Source organism: Suillus bovinus (assembly GCF_016758785.1).
Source record: "Suillus bovinus strain UH-Sbo-P2 chromosome Unknown EDB93scaffold_47, whole genome shotgun sequence".
In the NCBI taxonomy this organism is placed as follows: Eukaryota; Fungi; Basidiomycota; class Agaricomycetes; order Boletales; family Suillaceae; genus Suillus; species Suillus bovinus.
The window spans coordinates 51,484-71,146 of NW_024542103.1; the positions used below are offsets into that span (position 1 = coordinate 51,484).

Here is a 19,663-nt window from a genome sequence, read left to right on the forward strand (position 1 = left end):
GTCAACAGGCGAGTAACAAGGCATAGAGATCATGAGCGTGGGTCGAGGACTAGAAACCATCAAAATACTTACCGTCTTCCAACAGGCAAACAGCAGCAAGGCATGAAGATCATGAGCATGGGTCGAGGACGAGAAACCATCAAGACACCTACATGCTATCAACAGGCAAGCAACACGGAGATCATGAGCATGGATCGAGAACTATAGATGATCAAGACACTTGCCCGCTGTCAACAGATGAGGCCATCAGCAAGGCATGGAGATCATGAGAATGGGTCGAGGATCAGAAACCATCACGACACTTACCGTCTACCAACAGGGGAGCAACGGAAAGACGGAGCGATCATGAGTATGGGTCGAAGACTAGAAACCATCAATGCACTTACATACTGTCAACAGGCGAGCAGCAGCAAGGAATCAGCGTTGTACATGCTGTTCGAGCTCTGTAAACCACAATCTTACCAGCTGTTATCAATGGATGACTACGATCAAAGAATATATCAGAATGTCTACATTTTCAGCACTTCAACATTTACCATCATGAGCATCATCACCAGTGCGTCAGGTTAAATCAATCTTTTCCTTACTTCGAGATGTGCAAACCACTTAGCAATGTCATACTGATAGGATCCATAATCAATTCCAAGTGGCCCAGATTGCCGACGTGCATGACCAACGAGTGTCCTAGATGAAATTGGTACAAATATGGGACTTGCAACTCTGCGACTCACGTAACAGCACACTTGATACAAAGCTCCAGGTTTGATTGTTGGGTTGACACCAAGCAAAAGCGTAATGCCTCGTTGTCCAATGCGAGAGTGGTACTTTCCAGTAGAGTGTTGCAGTCTGTATCCGGTTTGTTCATATCTAGCACGGTGACTAACATCAACTTTGACATGACAGGAGCCAATCTGAACTACTTACTCTGCAACCGTACAGAAGACTTAGGACGCACACGGTTTTTAGGGTCGCACAACCGATCCCACACACGCGTATTTGTGAACAATTCTTCCATGCGCTGGGCAATCCTCTTTGAGCGTTCCTCTGGCGATACCCCCTTTAGTTGTTTCTTGATGTCTCCATACGCAACTGGAAGCAGAGCGTCAAACTTGGTGAACACCACAATCACGGGAACTGAAGATCGATCGTTTAGTCTGAGCAAAACATAGGACAATAAAGCTGCAAACTCACCGTTCCCAGTGTCACACTCCAAAAAGAACTTTTCCTCGGCTCGCTGGAATGTTCGACACGGTTCGTCCATTGGAATACAATACCTGATTGCAATCAACACGCGTGGAATGTCAGAAGAGGAGTTACTTGCCAAATGACATGGATTCGCTCCTCCAATTTTGTCGCGTGTGCGCGTTCTGAGACAAAAGTTTTCATAACCTCAAATTCTTCTTTAGAGCACGCTTCAAAGCCGCAAGAGTCGTGAAAGACAAAACCGGGTTTGCTTTTGAACACCATTTCATCTGTGATATTGTGTTCTCCAGGCTGAGCGTCCATCAGCGCATGTATGCTCAAAAGGCAGATGGTACAGACCTTGATCGAGGCTTCTACGATGGCGGCATCAATCTACCCACAATTGATCAGCGATAGATGCATGTACAGCATAGATCATTACCCGCACCTTATTTCCTTCGGCATCGTAGATTTCTGGTTGATCCTTGGTGTCGCAGACTTTCCGGAGAATGGTCGTTTTGCCTGCGTTTCCTCTCCCTACGATCAGAACTCGAAAGCGCTCAATTATTTCTCTGAGGCCCTGGGCATCGATAGTTGCCATTGGGAGATCTTGATATGCGTCCTGAAGTGGAGGTGATCTGGTTTATCGTGAAAGATGTACGAACGAGATCGAGATATGACAGGGTGGCTATCTCCTATCTATCTCCCCGTATCAGGTAATTGGTTATACCCTCGTACGGACACGAAGTTGCAACTGTTCAATCGTTCGTACGTAAAGCACAAGCTTAAGGATAATACAACCAAGGATGTCGAACAATGAAAACGTTGATAGAGATATGAACTATAATGAATGATCAGAGTACGATGGAAATGACAGAATTTTCCTCTTCCCTACCTGTCTGGCTGAAAAGCAGTGATATCGGAAATCTATGTAGATGGAGATGAGTTCGATCTTCCGAAGCCTTCCAGATGACTGATCTTTGAGACGTCTGAGAGAAAACAACAGCATGTGGTAATATGAGACATACCGGGTACTCGACAGGGTCTGCACGTTTGAAGTTCTCCCTGGAAGATGGTGGTTCTGGGTATGAACTAGTAAGGGGAAACAGAGCAGTAGGTGCAGTGTGTTTGGCTGAACTCAAACGTTGACCACGCTCGTTGGTACTGAGGGAGAGGCCGATATAGCAGACCGCGGGAGGTTGTGTATTTATAGATAGTTTGGGCAGGTTTGGTACATGTCCGCGGACGAGTCCGACTGTCCATCATATTTTATCGATTGGCGCACGTATTGTCAAGTAACAAATTTAAAGAAGACGTACCGGTTAACATATATATATGCAGATTCAAAGGCCATTGGATTACGACATAATCTGCCCCATAATCAGAATGGACAGACTTGTTCTAGTCTCAAGAGTCGCAGTGGCACCCAGTTCTGTGCCTCCCCTTTGACTGAACCCTCACTTGCCTCTTCCCGTCCTGGTGCCTACTGTGATTGATAATGACGTTCAGACTGGCTCCTTCTCGGTTTATAGCAAGCTCCCTGGTGTCTGTCGACGGGATTGAGATTGCGTTGAAGTCATATAGGGTCAATCGTGATGTAAGTGATGAAGTACATGACCTGTGTCTGAATCGTAGTGACAAAATAGCATGCTTTGACAAGAATACAGTGAATATGGATACTCGCGGTATGACCTAAGACTCACTAGCACTAGTTGCGCAAGATATGCCTTGGATCCAGCTATTGTGAGAAACCTCGACAGAATTGCGGAACATAGCATTGATTCGGAATGCTGTATGGCGAAGCAAAGATGTAATAGCCTTCTGCGTGCAACAGACAGTGTTACAGTGACCGTCTTCACTGCAGCATCTGGAAAGGAGGAAATCGTGGGTGCTGAATTGAAATGAGGGTAAGCATTAAAGTTTAAGGACGCCTGCCAGATGTTCATTAAGATAAAAATTTGTAGGCTGCGTCACCCTCGCATTTACTATAAATCGAACTACGACCCATAGTATGTTCGAGACGTGGCTTTTGTGCTTCAAGGAGTTGGTGTTGTGAAGTTCTGATGAATGTGATACCACGCGTACGTGCAGATTCCTGCTTTTCGGTTGACTCAAGGTCTCCCACTGAATTTGCAATTTATTGTGTAGTGGAAGAGTAGGACTCGGATGAGTTGGTTTGCATCCGTTTATGTAATAACAGACTCTACTATAGCTCTCGGTTAATTCCGCGTCAATATTTGGTGATCAAGTCATGATGCGTATTACTGACTCAGTCTTGTTAGCTTCCTCGCAGTCCATCAAGTCGTTCTTCCTCCCCCATACGTGCTTCACCAACCAGTATATATCATTTGCGTTGATGACACGATAGGCGTTGGGTGTCGCATAAACTTCGGGATGTTCTCGAAGAAAAATGTGTACCTAAGTTGTGACTCCCCATAAGGTAGATCGGCGCAATGATTCAGGTTGTATGCTTTGTGGAACCGACGGCAACGAGCTGCTGAGCCCACCCGATTGGGGCTGTGGTAAAAAGAACGAAAGCAGGTGACTTGACCTGAATTATCTAACTATGATATCAAATGGTACCATAGTAAAACTACGACGATGGGGTCCTGGTCTTGGCCAAAGTTGAGAAAAAAACAATTTGCATCGGTAGCAGTAGTGATTTGTGGCATGGCATTTGCAGGGGTCAGTGCGAACTCCAGGGGAGCGTAAATCTCATCATGAGAAGTAAAAGAAGGCGGACTGAGAGACTGAACCATTGCAAACGACGTAAGCGCCGTGGATCAGCGGGACAATAAAGTAGTAGGGACCGCAACTACCTAATATAACGTACAGATCTGACCTGAGAAAAATCCCAGGGCTGGGGCTGAATACATGACCTCGCAGCAGAGCAATGCTGATGAGACACTGCAGATATCAGATGTGTATGAGATGCAAGACTCCGAGTTAGTGGGCGCTTAATCTGTACAGCTGCATGTAATGTGAGTATCTTCTGCCACGGAAGGAAGACGAACTTGGCGAGTTGTATGGAACACCCTCTCTGGTTTGTCGCCCACATGAAGTATAACAAGCACGCACTTGCCAGTGTCATAGCCGTCTTCGTAGATTTGAACATGTCATACATAAAGGTGATTGAAAATGACTAGCGAACGTAACTGTGATAAATATGATTGGTCAAAAGTATACCCAAGCCCATACAAGTGAAATATGAACCAGGTCAGGTCCACGTTTAAAGGATTATCTGCGAATTTTATATCAAGTCGATATGCCAAGAGAAACGCATGGGCATACGGCAGTATAGATGATCCACGGATAACGTCGTCGTCTCTGTCAAAGGATGACTAAACTTGTCGACCAGGCCTGCGGATGAGAAAGTCGGAGCACGATCCGGATGAAGCGCATACTAGGCCCTATTGCTGGCAAACACACTAATCCGGTGGTTTGGTGGTGCGGAAAGCAGTATGTACATATGCGAGTCCGAGTTGACAGGTTATTCCGAGAGCAGTGCAGACACGCATGCTCGCACGCCATGGTATGGTGAAGAGGATAAGAGTCTCTAAGGCTAAGAGGGAGCGACTTTGGTATCCTATCAGTAAAAATCTGAAAACTTGAAGAGCATGATGATGAGCGTGAGTTGAGTTCGAGGATTCCAAGAAGGTTTACTATCATATGTAGATACGACGGACACCCATTCATTCGACTTTAGACCAGATTCTCCTGTCAATAAGTCCGAGCATGCCAGACCGTTGACAACTGTAGCCCTTCTGGTTCGTGGGGTTGGCTGTGACTGTGAGACCGAGACGTGCGCGTGACTGACTCGGACTCATAAATGAATTTCATAAACCCCGCACATATGCTTATTACTAATCAGCAAAGTTGACACTGGACCTTAGACGGCTCGGATGTGCCTCGCCAATCCCAGCCGACGTCTCGCTGGCTAGTCTTGGCTTGCATGACAGATCTCTTGTGCCCCTTTCTACATTTAATCAATTTCAAAATGTGATCTCGGTCACGCTAGAAAATGCTGCCTTGCTGGCATTCCTCAGTGTTGCTTTCTTTCTCTATTTCTACAAGCCTTCAGCACTCAGCATTAGCCTGCACCGAGTCAGTCGTGGCCTTGCCTAATACATTCCTTTTTTCACTCTCATTCCTCACCTCAATTTACCAAGGACCGCCGCAGAGCCAATCGACGAGTACTTCATCTACTAAATGGAGGCTCTGGAGCGGCGTGGGGTTGTAGGCAGCTTAACGACTGAGAAATATTTGCGAGTAGCATCCATTTCCATTGCATTTTACGAGTAAGTAGTGTTTTCTCTCTTTGTCGCGGTTCCGTAGTCGCGGCGATATTCTGACAAGTTACGTTCAGCTATGTTATTACACTCCCTGCGGAATGGCGCTTTTACCGAAGCCAATCGTCAATTTTTCATATAAGGTACGACGCTCTGTCATATTTTCACATATTACCGTCGACGAGCTTAAACTCCATCAGTCTTGCCTGCGCCTTATTCATTCTCATACGGTACGTTTGTCCTAAATCCGTCTTACGATTTTTTTCTCGCTCACATTCAATGCAGTTATATTAGTATTATAGCCATGGTAGTTAGCAATTACGGATTCTTCTCCACCACCTATACCTCACAGACGTGTCAACACTACTATCTTGTGGCGCCTGCCTTCAAAGGTCTGTCTCATCGGTGTCTACCCGCCATGTCTTTATTGACCACACTGTAGCCATACAAACTATGATATCACAGGCCATCCTAGGTATCAGGTATGTCGATTATTTGTGGGTCACAGCCGCACAGACTTAAAAATATCATCTAGGACATTCAATATCGCAAGAAGAGATAGGCGGATAGGAATTGTACTAGTGTTACTATACCTCTTCTCGATTTCGGTGGGTCATTACAACACAGGCATGATATCCTTTCTCTTATTCCCTTTAGGCGGAGTGGTTTTCCGATCTATTCCACCGGACTCGTAAGCTTTGGCTTCTATTTTGATTTTGGATTCGCACTGACCTTCACAATACACAGCCGTTGTTAATGATGTACGTTGGTTTTCCTTACAAAGAGGTCTCACGCAAACACTATCCCTTTTTTAGGGAAAGTAAGTTGTCGTTTACCACCAGTGTCTGCTGTTCAGATCTTCATGAACCATAGCTGTACCTCGGCAGATGCCGGAAAAATATTATCAACCTGGTTCTACTACCTGGCTGTAATGGTGTATGACATCGCCATGGTGACAATTTCTACCATACATCTTCTGCGTTATAATCCTCTCAGTAGCAGGTGTGTCTTCTCTCACCCGTCTTTTAGGTCGCTAAACCATTTCTCGTAGAGTAGAACAGCTAATACGGGTGTAAGTCCCTTACCACTAGCAGAGTCAATGTGCATGGCTCATCATACTTAGCCTGATCTATGACGGCATCGGATATTTTATCGTGTTGACCGGCAAGTATAGTCTGCTCGTGATCAGCACCTCCTAATATTCACTCAGCGGCGAACGTATTAAATCTCATCCTTTATCGTACGACTGATATCAGGACTCAGGTATGTGAGCTTAACTTCGGATACACCATAGCAACTTATATCGACTCGCACCTATTATTAGTCGGCAGGGTAAGTTTCGTACCCCTGGCGTCAAGGAGATCAGACCCCTCAGAATGCATCATTAGGTCATCAATAGGTTATGCTTTAACGTGGATCATGAGCCAACGGATTCTCATCCATATACGAGGTACGCACCACTCTAGAGCTTGACTGCTACTCTGCTGATGTTCGCATTGTTCATTCTTTCCGTTGCTTCCGCTCCGAACACCCAATTTCGCAAAGGAATGTTAGAGCCAAACAACCAACACCTGGAAAATGTGATCGTCGCACGTCCCACACTCACTGCGCAGAAAAAAGTGATGTCCGGTCTCCGTTCCCAGTTCGAGTCTAAGAGCCATTCCAAAGGCTCTAACAGCTCCAAAAACCCCAACGATGCAGAGCCCAGGCCCAAATCGCCTCGTAATTCCAACGACGACATGGAACTCGGTATCCGCGTCCGCGTCGAGCGCTCGGTGATGGTAGATTACATGGACGATTCTGAGCATTCAAGTTCGTGGGTAAAATGAATCTGAGGCACTGACGCCTGAGACTATGACAAAGAGGAAAGACTATATGCTACGAGATAATACCCAACGTACGATACTAGCGTATATATACCTACCCAGTGCTATTATGGAAATCTTGGTCCCCGTTCACAACAAAGATACACATATCCGGTGAGCCTTTGGTGCTGTTGGGTGGACTGTGTCGTCATCGTTGCTTACTCCAAGACATTCAGTGCTCCCGCGCCACTGCACGAGTTTCCTGTGACCGGGCTTGTTGGCATTCTCCATGTTGGATCATACTGTGAAGCGCTATGATTGCTAGTCGTTAATCGGCCTTGGATCGACCGATTTACCTTCCAGTAGTGTTGTGCAAAGCCCGACCTGAAGGCCTGAAGCCTAGGTCGACCCGGCCCGGGCTTTGGACAAGGGCCTAGTATGCTTGAGCCGTGACTATGACGCCCTCTTGTATAGTACCAATTGCAAACTTCAAGCTTGAATTGAATATGCAAATAGATTTGGTGAATATTTTTCAACCATTTAAATGCTACATGTTGTTGACTCCCACCAGCGACTTTGACAATGAAGAGGCACCTCCTACGCGTCCCCAACGAGCAGGCGCAGGACCAGCTGTGACTGTTTTGTTCGGTCTCCCTTGCGTTATCTACTTTCATCCTCTTACCATTGCGAGTGCATCTCCCTATGAATCTTCACTGTTTTCGCTCAATTGCTGGTGTAACGGACTTGGCAGATAGACCGAGAAACCAAGTACCCTCGTCTGTCGGTGGAATCACTCGGTTCATGCCGAACAAAAGAAAACGGCTGTCAACTTGCTGCAAATAGGTTTCCATGGTCTTATTTGAAAGGAAACTATAGTCCAATACACATGCATGTAGTATCACATACGAAGTCCAATGAAAACCGCTCAGATCTCACATCTACGGGAAAATATATGCATCTACAATATTTCTATCGTCCTGATGGAGTCCATCAGGTCTCGAACAGAAGACACATCTTTGACCTGTGCAATGATATCGCGATCCGACGCGATCCTATTGAATTCTCCGCCGCGCTGCCGCGCTAGCAAAAGGGCGCCAAAAGGCTGCCCAAGGCGAACAAGTAACCGCAATGCTAGGTCAGCCATCTCTTGCTTTACAAGATAACAGCCAGGTAAGTCTAACGGAGAAAGAAGTGGCGGCAAATAACCCACCTCGCTCTCCATATCGTCTAGCAGATTTGTAAAGTCTGGTAGCTCGAGGAGAGACCGATTCCAGGGACGGACAAGCACGAAGGTTTGTTGGATGGGTTTTGTCCGTGAGAACTGAATATTTGGTTCTTTGGTGGTGATCAGCAGGTCACGAAGCCCGTCTGCCTTGACTGTATATCGAGTCTCCTGGGATGGACTGTAGCTCAGACTAACTTCTGTGACACGGAATGCCATGCAAGGCAGATGCAGCCTGCAGTTCGCGAAACGAGCAGCGCTTGTGTAATCAAGCTGGTTGTAAAGCTTCAACGCCAGATCAACAGTCACAGGATTTTTTCGCAGCGAAGAGACCTGCGTGTGAATATCATCTTCAGACAAAGATGAAAGGGCACATGGAGGAATGGTGTAAGAGGAAATGTGGGCTGGAAGACAGCTATTAAACGTGGAAGGTTGCCCAATCCAGTCGAGGACAGTGATGTCGCCTGATCGAGCTACGATCTCCTGTAGGAGCCGCCCGAGCGCGTTCTGCTTCTTCTCACCATAAATAACAGGTAGGTTGATGCCGAAGATACCAAATAATGAGTACGCAATGTCTTCCTGCAGAGTGGTGACGCGCTTCGATGCCCATCGCAGTTTCTCTCGAGCACCGCTCATACCTGGAGTGAAGTTCACCAGGGCCCGTGCATCTATTCCCGTCGCACACTCCAACTCCTTTATTATTGCAGGGGACTCTTTGTGGTTAGGAGAGAGGTCGCCCAGGTATAACGACCAATCCTTCTGATAAAATATAACAACTTTCGAAGCAACTAATTCTTGGAAGGTCCATCCTCGCTGGTTCCAAACACTGCTCGCCAGTGCACCAGGCTGGGACGAAGGAAGGACATCGCACAGGTAGACGATCGTAAGCGCTGAGTGGCGGTACCAGACGAACATGGAGTTGACCGATTCTTGGAGCTCGGTAATATTGCTCTTCTTGTCGATGCAGCACGTGTCCATCCATGCCCAGTGATATCCAGCATCACGAACGATTTTGCAGAACGACTGCAGTTTCGCGATGCCACCAAGTCCATTTAACTCGTGCACGGCTTTGTCTTGGATGTCGTGCAGCAGTACCTCCGTCTCTTCCCACCTGTGTGATAGCAGGACGCAGCGGAAGTATGTCGTCACTACGTCTTTGATGCGCTCCGTTCGGACGTTCGAGTCTTTTGTCGAAAATGATATAAGTTCGTTGTAATCCGGACTCATTTTGAATGAGTTCAGCTGTGCTGCTCGATCACACAAAAGACCCGTAGAGGTGTTGAGCAGACGAAGGGGGGCATTTTCGAGTTCAATCAAAACTGCTCTTCGAATAGCGTCTTCTGCCTCTGAAAGAGAGACATACTGCTGACGCAGACCTGCAGAACGAGATAGGCATTTCGAGATTATGCAGGAGTGTTCCATGCCTTACTGCGTATATCCGCTTCAGGAGCATCGTCTAACTTGGACAGCATCATTGCGAATGCCTCGATTGCTTCGTCATAACGTTTCGCGCCACGCAACGCCTCATGTGTCAACTGGTATCCAACGTGAGACGAAGGATTGAGTTCGGTGACCTATACATCGCCGAAGTCAACAAGAACTACAGAAACTTAGATGCTAGCGCACCTTTTGCGCGTCGAGAAGCGCATCCTCCCACAACATTTTTCCCAGCATTGCCTTACTGCGATTTGCAAACACGATATCGGATGCAGAATCCAAGTCGATCGCTGCTGAGTACAAGTCAATAGCCATACCATACTTTCCTGCAGCGAAAGCAGCATCTCCGTTGGTAATACAGAGTGCGCTGCATTCTTCTGTGAAAGCTAGATAAAATGCAGGTAAGCATTGTAGCCTGCACGACATTACGAACTCTAGACTTGCCATTGGACCAGTCGAGGTAGTTAGCCACGGCATTTTTGTCCCTCAAACACATCATGGACCGGTATGATTTTACGGCATCTTGAAATTTACCTGCCTGAAGGAGTGCATTACACCGATTTTGTTGTGTAGTCAGCCACAAAGATTTGAAATCCCAGCCGAAGAGCTTAACAAGACGCTCAGTTATGAAAGCATTATGTACACATCATCTCAACGCACCACGACCAAGTCTTCATATATTTCATGAATGTTTAATTTTGACGATGAAGTGGTGGAGTTGACAGCGGCAGTGAAATTGTCAGCGGCTTCGCCGTAACGCGCGCCATTCAAGGCTTTTATTTCAAGTTGAACACGTAGATATGCCTAATGGGCGAGATTGTAAAGGTTGGTATTGATGACCAATTGTAGGTAAATGTACTCACTTCCACGATACGACACGCGCGAGTATCGGCATTCGGACAACCAGTAGCGAGCTCTTTGAGGAGCAGGCATGCCTCGTCGTGTCGATCGGCATTGAACAGTGCAATGGCCTGAAATATGCAATGAGACAGAGTATGCAAGGCAACTGCAACATACCTTGATCAAGAGCAGAAAATGAACAGTTTCTGAATCTTGATCCGCATACATGGACGCAACATCAAATGCTGCCCTCGCATCCCGGACGTGACCTTTTCCGCATAGGGCAATACCCTTGGAGATAAAACCTATCAACGAGGGCTGAATACTAATGGACTATGTCATCATCGGGTTAGTCTTTCATAAGAGGACATGATCACTGGGTATATCTCACCATGATAGCATCCTGAACGGCGTGGTCCCAGTCGTGTTTTCGCGCCATAACAAATGAGCGATGAGCATAGGAAGTATGGTTATTCCTATTTGTATTTATATCATGTGTGAGTAGTGCTTGGGCAGTTGACAAGTCTCCATCTATGCATGCAGCGCGGGCTGTTGTGACGTCTAAGATCTGTACGAAACATGTTCAAGATTGTTATATGAGTCAAGGACAGAAACGTGCCTTTGAATTACCGGTGCTGGGTATTTCCCACTGTGAGATTGTCTGATCGTTACCTCCACTGAGGATGTGCTTGCCATCCGTGGAGAAAGTGACCCATTCTGGCCCAGATGAGTGCTTGAAGATGGCGATGGTTCGTCGATCTGAGACTTGCCAGAGACGGACTTGATTCTCAAATGGAGATACTGATGCGAGAAGTGTGCCAGCAGGATTAATGACTATGAGATTGATGTAGTCCGAGTGGCCTTTCCAAGGATCACCAACCTGCTGCCAGGTTGTTGTATCCCATTCACGTATGGTAGGATCAGTCTTATCGCCGCCTGTGAGAAGGCGTGTGCCGTCGGACGACCATGCGAGTGAGAAGTTTTGCGATGTGTGACCCTTGAAGGATGCGACAAGTTCCCTCGTGCCTAAATTATAAATTTCTATGCTCAATGTTGCGATAGCAAGAAATTCTCCAGTTGGCGAATACCGGATGCAGCCGGTACCTTCACCACATGCAATTGGTTTACCTAACAGCTCCGTCCAAGTTTTGGTGTTCCATAGTTTTGCTATTGCGTATTTTGAACAAATGGCCAGCATTGTTCCATCAGGAGAAAATTCCAGCGAGGCAATCCATTCGGGGTAAGCTTTGATGGGTTCGGTCACTTGGGTGAGCATTTCTCCAGATTCTCTGTGCCAGACGATGACCTCTCCATTCAGATCACCGCTTGCTATCAATTGCCCATCTGGCGATACCGCCAATCTCGACACCCCCCTGCGATGCACTTTCATCTTCTTCAACATAACACCTGTCTCCAAGTCCCACAAACGAACCGTCTTGTCGTGCGAGCCCGTAATCATCCATCGTTTATCGGGGAACACTGCACCTGCCATTATACAATGTTCATGACCTTTAAATTGTCGTAGGGGCGTAGTGATTGGAATGAGCTTCAACATCTTACTGGAGGTTGGACTTGGTCGAGGTGAGCTTTGGAGGAATCATTCTCTTGCTTTAAATTTCAGAGTAGACGCCCAGTACACATGGTTCCCACTGCACCCCGCTGATTCCCAAGACCTGCCTCGCATGCAGCCGAAGAAGGACTGGTACTGATTGATCACCCTGCAAATTGACAGCGACGCACAGGCTTTTGATGCAAGCAGGCACTGCCATCGCGTCATGCGACACCCAAACTTACGGCGCTGCCGTCAAGATACTTGTTGTGCCGTGGTTCCCCTTTGGTTCAAATTGGTCGGCCTTTGTATTCGGTATACTAATTGTATACGAACTACGTTCTATTTGAAGTACCTTGTATTTATGTCTATGACTCATTGTTGTTCATTCTCTTTGGCGAACACAAGTTTACATCCCTATTTCGTTTCTTCGTTCCAGCACCTCACGGTGCCTAGTACCTGCTACCTGGACGCGAACTGTTCATATCACGTGATTATGTTGTCACAAAAATCACGTGCATGTTTTGCCCTGCTTGCCAGACCATAATTCACGGCGGGCGTTGGTGCAAGGGTATAACCAGTTGCCTCATGCAGAGAGATAGATAAGATAAACGTTGTCTCATAAGCCATAAGAGCCTATCTTTCCACCATCTCATCCTGTATTACAGCTCTCACGATAAACCAAATCACCTCTCCTTCAGGACGCACATCAAGATCTCCCAATGGCAGCCATCTATGCACAGGACCTCAGAGAGATAATTGAGCGCTTTCGAGTCCTGATTGTAGGGAGAGCAAACGCAGGCAAAACGACCATTCTCCATAAGGTCTGCAACACCATAGATGAACCTGAAATTTACGATTTCAGAGGAAACAAAGTGCGGGTAATGATCTACGCTATGCATGCATCTATCGCTGATCAATTGTGGGTAGATCGATGCTGATGTCATTAAATCTTCCATCAAGGTGTGTGCACCATTTGCCGTGTGCGCACATACATGCGCTGACGGATGCTAAGCGTGGAAATCACAACATCGCAAACGAGATGGTGTTCAAAAGCAATCCTGGTTTTGTCTTTCACGACTCTTGTGGTTTCGAAGCGGGCTCTGAAGAAGAGTTCGAGGACATGAAAAAATTCATCTCAGAACGCGCGCACGCGACGAAATTGGAGGAGCGGATTCATGCCATCTGGCAAGTAACTTCCTTCTGACGTCCCATGCGTGTTGATTACCATCAGGTATTGTATTCCGATGGATGAACCATGTCGAACATTCCAACGATCTGAGGAGAAGTTCTTTTTGGAGTGTGACACTGGGAACGGTGAGTTTGCAGCTTTATTGTCATATGCTTTGCTCGGACTAAACGATCGATCTTCAGTTCCCGTGATTGCGGTATTCACCAAATTTGAAGCTTTGCGTCCAATTGCATTTGGCGAACTTAAGAAGCAACTAAAAGGGGCATCGGGAGAAGAACGCTCAAAGAGAATTACCCAGCGCGTGGAAGAATTGTTCACAGATACAGGTGTCTGGGATCGGTTGTGCGACCCTGAAAACCGTGCCTGTCCTAAGTCTTATGTACGCTTGCAGAGTAGGTGGTTCAGATTGACTTGTCCCGTGTCAAAGTTGATATTAGTCTCCGTCTTAGATATGAACAGACCGGATACAAACTGTAACAATTTACTGGAAAGCACCACTCTCGCATTGGACAACGAAGAATTGCGGTTGTGCTTGATGTCGACCCAACAATCAAACCTGGAGCTTTGTATCAAATGTGCCGTTACGTGAGTCGCTGAGTTGCAAGTCACATGTTTTTGTTTCAACATCATCTAGAATACTCGTTGATCGTGTACATCAGCAATCTGGGCTTCTTGGATTCGATTACGAGGTCTATCAGCATGACATTGCTAAGTGGTTTGTATATCTCAAAGTAAGATGAAGATTGATTCAACTCTGATGATGCTCTGATGCTCATGATGGTAAATGTTGAACTACTGAAACTGTAGACATTCTGACATATTTTCCTTGATTGTAGTTGTCCATCAATAACAGTTGGTCAGTTTGTGGTTTCCGAGGCTTGAACCGCATGCACAATGCTGACGTCTTGCTGCTGCTCATCTGCTGACAAGTGGGTAGGTGCCTTGAGGGTTTCTGGTCCCTGACACATGCTCACAATCCCATGCTGCCCGCCTGTCGACAGGACGTAAGTGCCTTAATGATCTCTATTCCTCGATTCATGCTCATGATCCCTATCCATTGTTACTGCTCGCCGGTTCACAGCATGTAAGTGCCTTAATGGTTTCTAGTCGTCGGTCCATGCTCATGATTTCCATCCCTTGCTGCTACTCGCTTGACGACAGCGTGTAAGTGCCTTTATAGTTTCTAGTGCTCGACTCATGCCCATGATCCCCATGCACCGTACTGTTACTCACCTCTTGACAGGAGGTAAGTGCCTTTACGGTTTCTAGTCCTCGACTCATGCTCAAGATCTACACTTTTTGTTGCTGCTCGTCTTGTGACAGGAGGTAAGTGCCTTGATGGTTCCTACGCCTCAATCATTGCTCATGATCTTGATCCCTTGCTGCTGCTCGCCTCTTGACAGTGGGTAAGTGCCTTGATGGTTTCTAGTCCTTGACCCATGCTCATGATCACCGTCCCTTTCTTCTTCTATTTTGTTGACAGCATGTAAGTGACTCGATAATTTATAGTCTTCGACTCATGCTCTTTATCCCTTGCTGCTCGCCCGTTGACAGCGGGTAAGTGCCTCAATGGTTTCTAGTCCTTGACCCATACTTATAATCTCCATATCTTGTTGTTGATCACCTGTTGGCAGCATGTAAGTAACTTGATGGTGTCTAGTCCTCTACCCATGCTCACGATTCCCATGCTTTACCGGTGCTTGCCCTTTGACAGACGGTAAGCGTCTATATGATTTCGAGCCCTCGACACATGCTCATTGTCCCTGTCGCTCGCTGCTGCTCGCCTGTTGACAGACAGTGAGTGCCTTGATGATTTATAGTCCTCAACGCATGCTCATAATCCTCATGCCTTGCTACTGCTCGCCTGTTGGTAGCGGGTAAATGCCTTGATAATTTCTAGTACTTGACGCATGCTCATGATCTCCATTGCTGCTGCTCGCCTGTTGACAGGAGGCAAGTGCTCTGACAGTTTCTAGCCCTCAACCCATGCTCATGATGCTGTTGCTGGCTCGTTGACAGGTTGTAAGTTCCTTGATGGTTTTTAGTCCTCGACCCATGCTTATGATCTATATGCGTTGCTGCTTGCCTGCTGACAGGTTGTAAGTGCCTTGACGATTTCTAGTCCTCGACTGATGCGCATGATCCCTATCCCTTGCTGCTGCTCACCGGTTGACAGAATGTATGTTCCTTTGATGATTTCTCATCCTCAATTCATGCTAACAATATCTGCTACCTACCGGTTGACAGCGGGTAAGTGCCTTGATGTTTTCTGTCTGCAACTCATGTGGACAGTTCTTACATCTTGCGGTTGTCTTTTGGCAGGTGGTGGGTGTCTTGATCATATCTTGTATTGAAATGATGATACTGAATAGTATGATGGTGTTAACTCATGTTCATAGCCAGATGTGAGCATATTCTATTCTCTCCGAGTCAAATCATCATTACTCATATAATGTATAGTTCGTTGAGTATCCCTCCTTGATAGCTCATGTTCCATGTTCATTCGTCTCGCATACGTCCTTTCCCCGTGCAGAATGTGAGTCATTTGACCATTACAATGTAATGCATAAAGTTTCAATTTATTTTAACTGGCTCTTTCACTCTACAGGATGTGAGTAGGTTTCAAGCGCTAAGGATTCTATGCTCATGACCCCCGGTATTCGTCACGTGATTGTAGGATGTGGGTTCACTATATACTGTCTAATACAATAGCACTCCATTGACAAACGATCTTATTTAGCTCGTACGTCCATGGCTGGCATATATTCACCATCGCATAGTGATATTCGTCTGGTTCAAACCCTTGACAGTTTGTGAGTTACCTGAGCACAGCAGCCATCGTCTACAACCTGAAGTTTGATTACTCGCCACTGTCACGTCAACCAAATAGATTGTACGTCTCTGTTATTAATCAAATGTCATTTTGCTACCTCACGATTCTGACATTCATTTCCCGCAGGAGGCAAGTACTTCGCTCTGTGGTGTTCATTTTGATACTTATACTTTCAACCTGTGGCTAGGCCAAAATCGAGCGAAATATCATTGTCAGCGTCCTTCAGCCTTTGGTAGGTTGTTCTTTCTCTGCATTAATTCTCAACACTATGAGTGTGCATCAGGTTGCGAAGGGATCATTGTTCGCTGCTGCTGCGCACAGAATCATTCAGACGGGTATCGGTCAGTTTTTCACTACATGACCAGCTGTGGTCTTAATGACGGGAAGCAGCTACTATCATCGTCCTCGAGTACTCCGCTTTTCTCCCGAACAATTTGAAGACCTCGAAGCGCGTCGAGTCTGCCGTAGACTACTACCTGAAATCTCCGACGGTTGTAGCAGTAGAGAAAGGAGCGCAAGAGATTTCCCATCAAACCTACAAGAAAGAGGAATTGAAGCAGAAGATTCTTGACTTTATCCTTCAGCATCGCATATGTTCGTCCCTCGCATTGCTGTGAACCTAGATCTTAAAGTTTACTAACAGTCCACAGCAAAAGACCTAACAGCAAAGAAGTAAATGATGCTCGAGCCAAGTTTCCTTTTTTTTCTCTCTCTCGTGCTATGCACTTGTGTTGTTTATGATACCAAGAGCGTCAACTTCAGTTTCTGAGCGGCGCAGACTGTTATGTTTCCTTGCTTCCGATGCTCCTCCCCACGTCATGTACTATACCCAGCACTCCAGTTTGAGCTGCAGACAGTACATATCGAGTTTAAGATCTCATCATATCGAGTTTTGTTTTGTCTTATGTCGACTCGTCAAATGATCGTTGTCCGTTCTCATTTTCAATCATGAGAATTCGAGAACTGGCTTGGTATGCTCCAATGCTGAAACAGACGGGCATGAAGACTGATGACGTTGTTGATGCTCGTCAGGACAACACGCAGCCTGTAGTCACTCTGGAGGAGTACTATGTCATGCACAACTTTCTGCCACAAGTCATCCAACCAAGCGGCACCCATAGAGGATGGCTGAGTAGTAGATTCTTTGACAATCCCGGCATTTTATCATCATGACGTTCGTTTTACCAGGTTGTCAATTAAACGCTGCAAAAACAGTGGTCACGGTGGTCAGCAGAGCCCAGGTGAGTCACGTGCTGTACCACAACGCGAACATCAGACGTTGCCAGGACCATCGATCATCACCCAGATCACACAGCAGTGCTTAGTACATGTGGTTATCTTTCAACTTGATCTGGACTCTCACACGGCCGCATGCCATTTCCATCGGAAGCAGGTAGACTAGAAGCACTTTTATTTCAGCTTTCCGAGTCATTATGGCACGAAACGTTCCAGCTCAAGCGCTCAAGCCCGATCTTCTGCCACTTTCACTAATACGGCCAAATTCTAGAACACCCATGGCCACCTTGCAACAGAAATGAGTATGCCAACTTAATACGCGTTAGCACATGCTACCAAGCAATGACTCATATCATCGCATCTGCTATAAACTCATACAAACCACGTACACAGCAGTCTACAGCATGACCGAGCACCTCCCTACGCTTCTCCAGCCAGAGCTCGAACCACCGCAGTATACTCTTCCAACGACCTTCAGGATTGGACAACATATTACGCGGCACCTCATCTGCCCAGATCAGCTCAAGGCCCATCTTCAGCTTCTGGCGGCATTCAGCCATCTTAAGCAGCGGGTCGTTGCTAGCGAGAGCCTTACCGCGGGACTAGAGTTGGACAGCGAGAAACGTTGGGTATGGTTCGTCAATCTGGCCGTTGAACGGTGCGGGCCTTACTAGCATTCTACGTTCACTTGCACTATTAACTCACTGCACTGGTGGAGCAGGTTTGAGAAGTGGTGTTTGATAATCAAGCAAACTGATATAATGGAGCAACGTTTGCCTCCGATTGATGTGATTATGGTTTGGCACACCTATCTCCTAAATCCGAGGCAAGTATGTCTTTTATTCCTGGGAAATAGCGAACCTTACGTTTTTCGGTCCCATCCGTAGCTGGTATGCGGAAGACACCACACGGATCTCCAAGCTCAAGCCTCTTGCTCACTTCACTGATCACTTTCCTCACCTTCTCGTGCGCTCCAACACCTGGAATAATGTCCCGAGCTCATTGAATGTTATGCTAGGCTAACCCTGATTTGTTAACTACTGACTCACCGCAACACGAGCGTGTTTCTGCATGGGAGCGCAGTACTCAATTACCCTATGACCCATTTGCATCTGCTGCGGCTCTAATGCACAAATCTATCGAGTGCCCTTACTGTCGTTGTACTATTCTTTCACGTATGTCCCTTGCGCCCGCATTGCATGGGAATCTATTCTGACAACCAGCTGTAGCGTTCTTGCAGCTCGATGGAAAAGGATACGCCCAGAGCAACTTTAGTATCACGTGTCGATGCTCTCGGCGGATTACTAAAGAACATCTCGGCCTTTACAAGTTAGTGAAGAATATAGTCGAACAAGAAGCACCTGATAAATATTTGGCGTGGGTGTCGTGTTGCTGACCATCCTGTACGACATCTGATATAATTCCATTTATACAGTGGGACTCTTCATACAACACAGAAAATACACAACACTGCACGCGGAGACACAATCAAGGAGCGCATTTTTCGCTCAGATTTCACTTTCCGACGTAAGGCGACTGATCACATTGGCCATATTTTAAGACACTTCCAGTATGACGTCGCGCTCATGCATACCGTGCTGAACAAGCATTTGAACACAAGATTGTATGTCCTATTTTTGTTACAATGAATATGTTTTTTTTTTTCAATCGAGGGACAGGTTGAATAAGATCATGGGTGCCTACACGGACGACAGGGTGTTTTCACTCGATTTGGTTGGTGCTGTGAGTAAACTCTCAACGTTGATCGTAGTCAAGAGTCGATGTGTGGATCTAGGTCCTCCGGCAAGCCTCGTTTGTGAAGCGTATGGTCGACCTTGAGTGGACCGAGCCAGGATATTTCGCGAACGAGGTGGACGCAGTGGCACTGCAACATTGCGTAGCTCGGTATCATGCGTATGTGCATGCTTCTTTTTTTCTACGAACCGCACAAGAACATTGCCCTGTGGCAGTTGGACTGAGAAACAAGGTACCTTAGTGGGATCTGGCCTGTCAATGAAATCTGCTGAACGCAACAAAACAACTGCTATCTGGCTAGCCTCGACACTGCAAAACCTTGC

General features: G+C 46.6%; 6 protein-coding genes across 6 annotated transcripts; 4 read left to right on the plus strand and 2 right to left on the minus strand.

Annotated features, from left to right (window-relative positions):
- Positions 1-388: 388 nt before the first annotated feature.
- On the minus strand, positions 389-1,850 carry EDB93DRAFT_1229803 (uncharacterized protein). The gene is given in 8 exon segments (XM_041451271.1): positions 389-482; positions 537-684; positions 732-867; positions 925-1,134; positions 1,192-1,274; positions 1,292-1,494; positions 1,543-1,575; positions 1,631-1,850. 7 exon segments carry the CDS (start codon positions 1,781-1,783, stop codon positions 567-569), a joined length of 936 nt encoding a protein of 311 aa, XP_041305489.1. The 5' UTR covers positions 1,784-1,850; the 3' UTR covers positions 389-482; positions 537-566.
- A 3,381-nt stretch (positions 1,851-5,231) lies between these two features.
- EDB93DRAFT_630215 (uncharacterized protein) lies at positions 5,232-7,741 on the plus strand. Its single transcript, XM_041456921.1, has 18 exons — positions 5,232-5,286; positions 5,352-5,480; positions 5,549-5,614; positions 5,672-5,701; positions 5,757-5,863; positions 5,914-5,953; positions 6,007-6,079; positions 6,129-6,162; positions 6,219-6,232; positions 6,287-6,291; positions 6,345-6,473; positions 6,523-6,543; positions 6,595-6,635; positions 6,682-6,734; positions 6,796-6,803; positions 6,860-6,921; positions 7,017-7,450; positions 7,513-7,741. Exons 2-17 carry the CDS (start codon positions 5,392-5,394, stop codon positions 7,298-7,300), a joined length of 1,056 nt encoding a protein of 351 aa, XP_041305490.1. The 5' UTR covers positions 5,232-5,286; positions 5,352-5,391; the 3' UTR covers positions 7,301-7,450; positions 7,513-7,741.
- Positions 7,742-8,044: 303 nt separating this feature from the next.
- Positions 8,045-12,440, minus strand: EDB93DRAFT_630557 (uncharacterized protein). Its single transcript, XM_041456923.1, has 10 exons — positions 11,395-12,440; positions 11,167-11,343; positions 10,953-11,108; positions 10,799-10,906; positions 10,596-10,739; positions 10,380-10,542; positions 10,125-10,321; positions 9,928-10,072; positions 8,487-9,874; positions 8,045-8,426 (listed from the first exon to the last, which is right to left on the minus strand). Exons 1-10 carry the CDS (start codon positions 12,328-12,330, stop codon positions 8,235-8,237), a joined length of 3,606 nt encoding a protein of 1,201 aa, XP_041305491.1. The 5' UTR covers positions 12,331-12,440; the 3' UTR covers positions 8,045-8,234.
- A 430-nt stretch (positions 12,441-12,870) lies between these two features.
- EDB93DRAFT_630607 (uncharacterized protein) lies at positions 12,871-14,362 on the plus strand. The gene is made up of 8 exons (XM_041456924.1): positions 12,871-13,199; positions 13,255-13,287; positions 13,340-13,512; positions 13,559-13,641; positions 13,699-13,908; positions 13,966-14,101; positions 14,151-14,296; positions 14,353-14,362. Exons 1-7 carry the CDS (start codon positions 13,047-13,049, stop codon positions 14,254-14,256), a joined length of 894 nt encoding a protein of 297 aa, XP_041305492.1. The 5' UTR covers positions 12,871-13,046; the 3' UTR covers positions 14,257-14,296; positions 14,353-14,362.
- A 1,660-nt stretch (positions 14,363-16,022) lies between these two features.
- On the plus strand, positions 16,023-17,317 carry EDB93DRAFT_630359 (uncharacterized protein). The gene is made up of 5 exons (XM_041456922.1): positions 16,023-16,200; positions 16,327-16,413; positions 16,537-16,690; positions 16,740-16,943; positions 17,000-17,317. Exons 1-5 carry the CDS (start codon positions 16,195-16,197, stop codon positions 17,023-17,025), a joined length of 477 nt encoding a protein of 158 aa, XP_041305493.1. The 5' UTR covers positions 16,023-16,194; the 3' UTR covers positions 17,026-17,317.
- Positions 17,318-17,989: 672 nt separating this feature from the next.
- On the plus strand, positions 17,990-19,581 carry EDB93DRAFT_1089431 (uncharacterized protein; the record flags this gene model as incomplete). The annotated part of the gene is made up of 8 exons (XM_041446206.1): positions 17,990-18,243; positions 18,304-18,419; positions 18,442-18,551; positions 18,604-18,760; positions 18,815-18,962; positions 19,021-19,224; positions 19,259-19,328; positions 19,381-19,581. 8 exons carry the CDS (start codon positions 17,990-17,992, stop codon positions 19,579-19,581), a joined length of 1,260 nt encoding a protein of 419 aa, XP_041305494.1.
- Between the last annotated feature and the right edge of the window lie 82 nt (positions 19,582-19,663).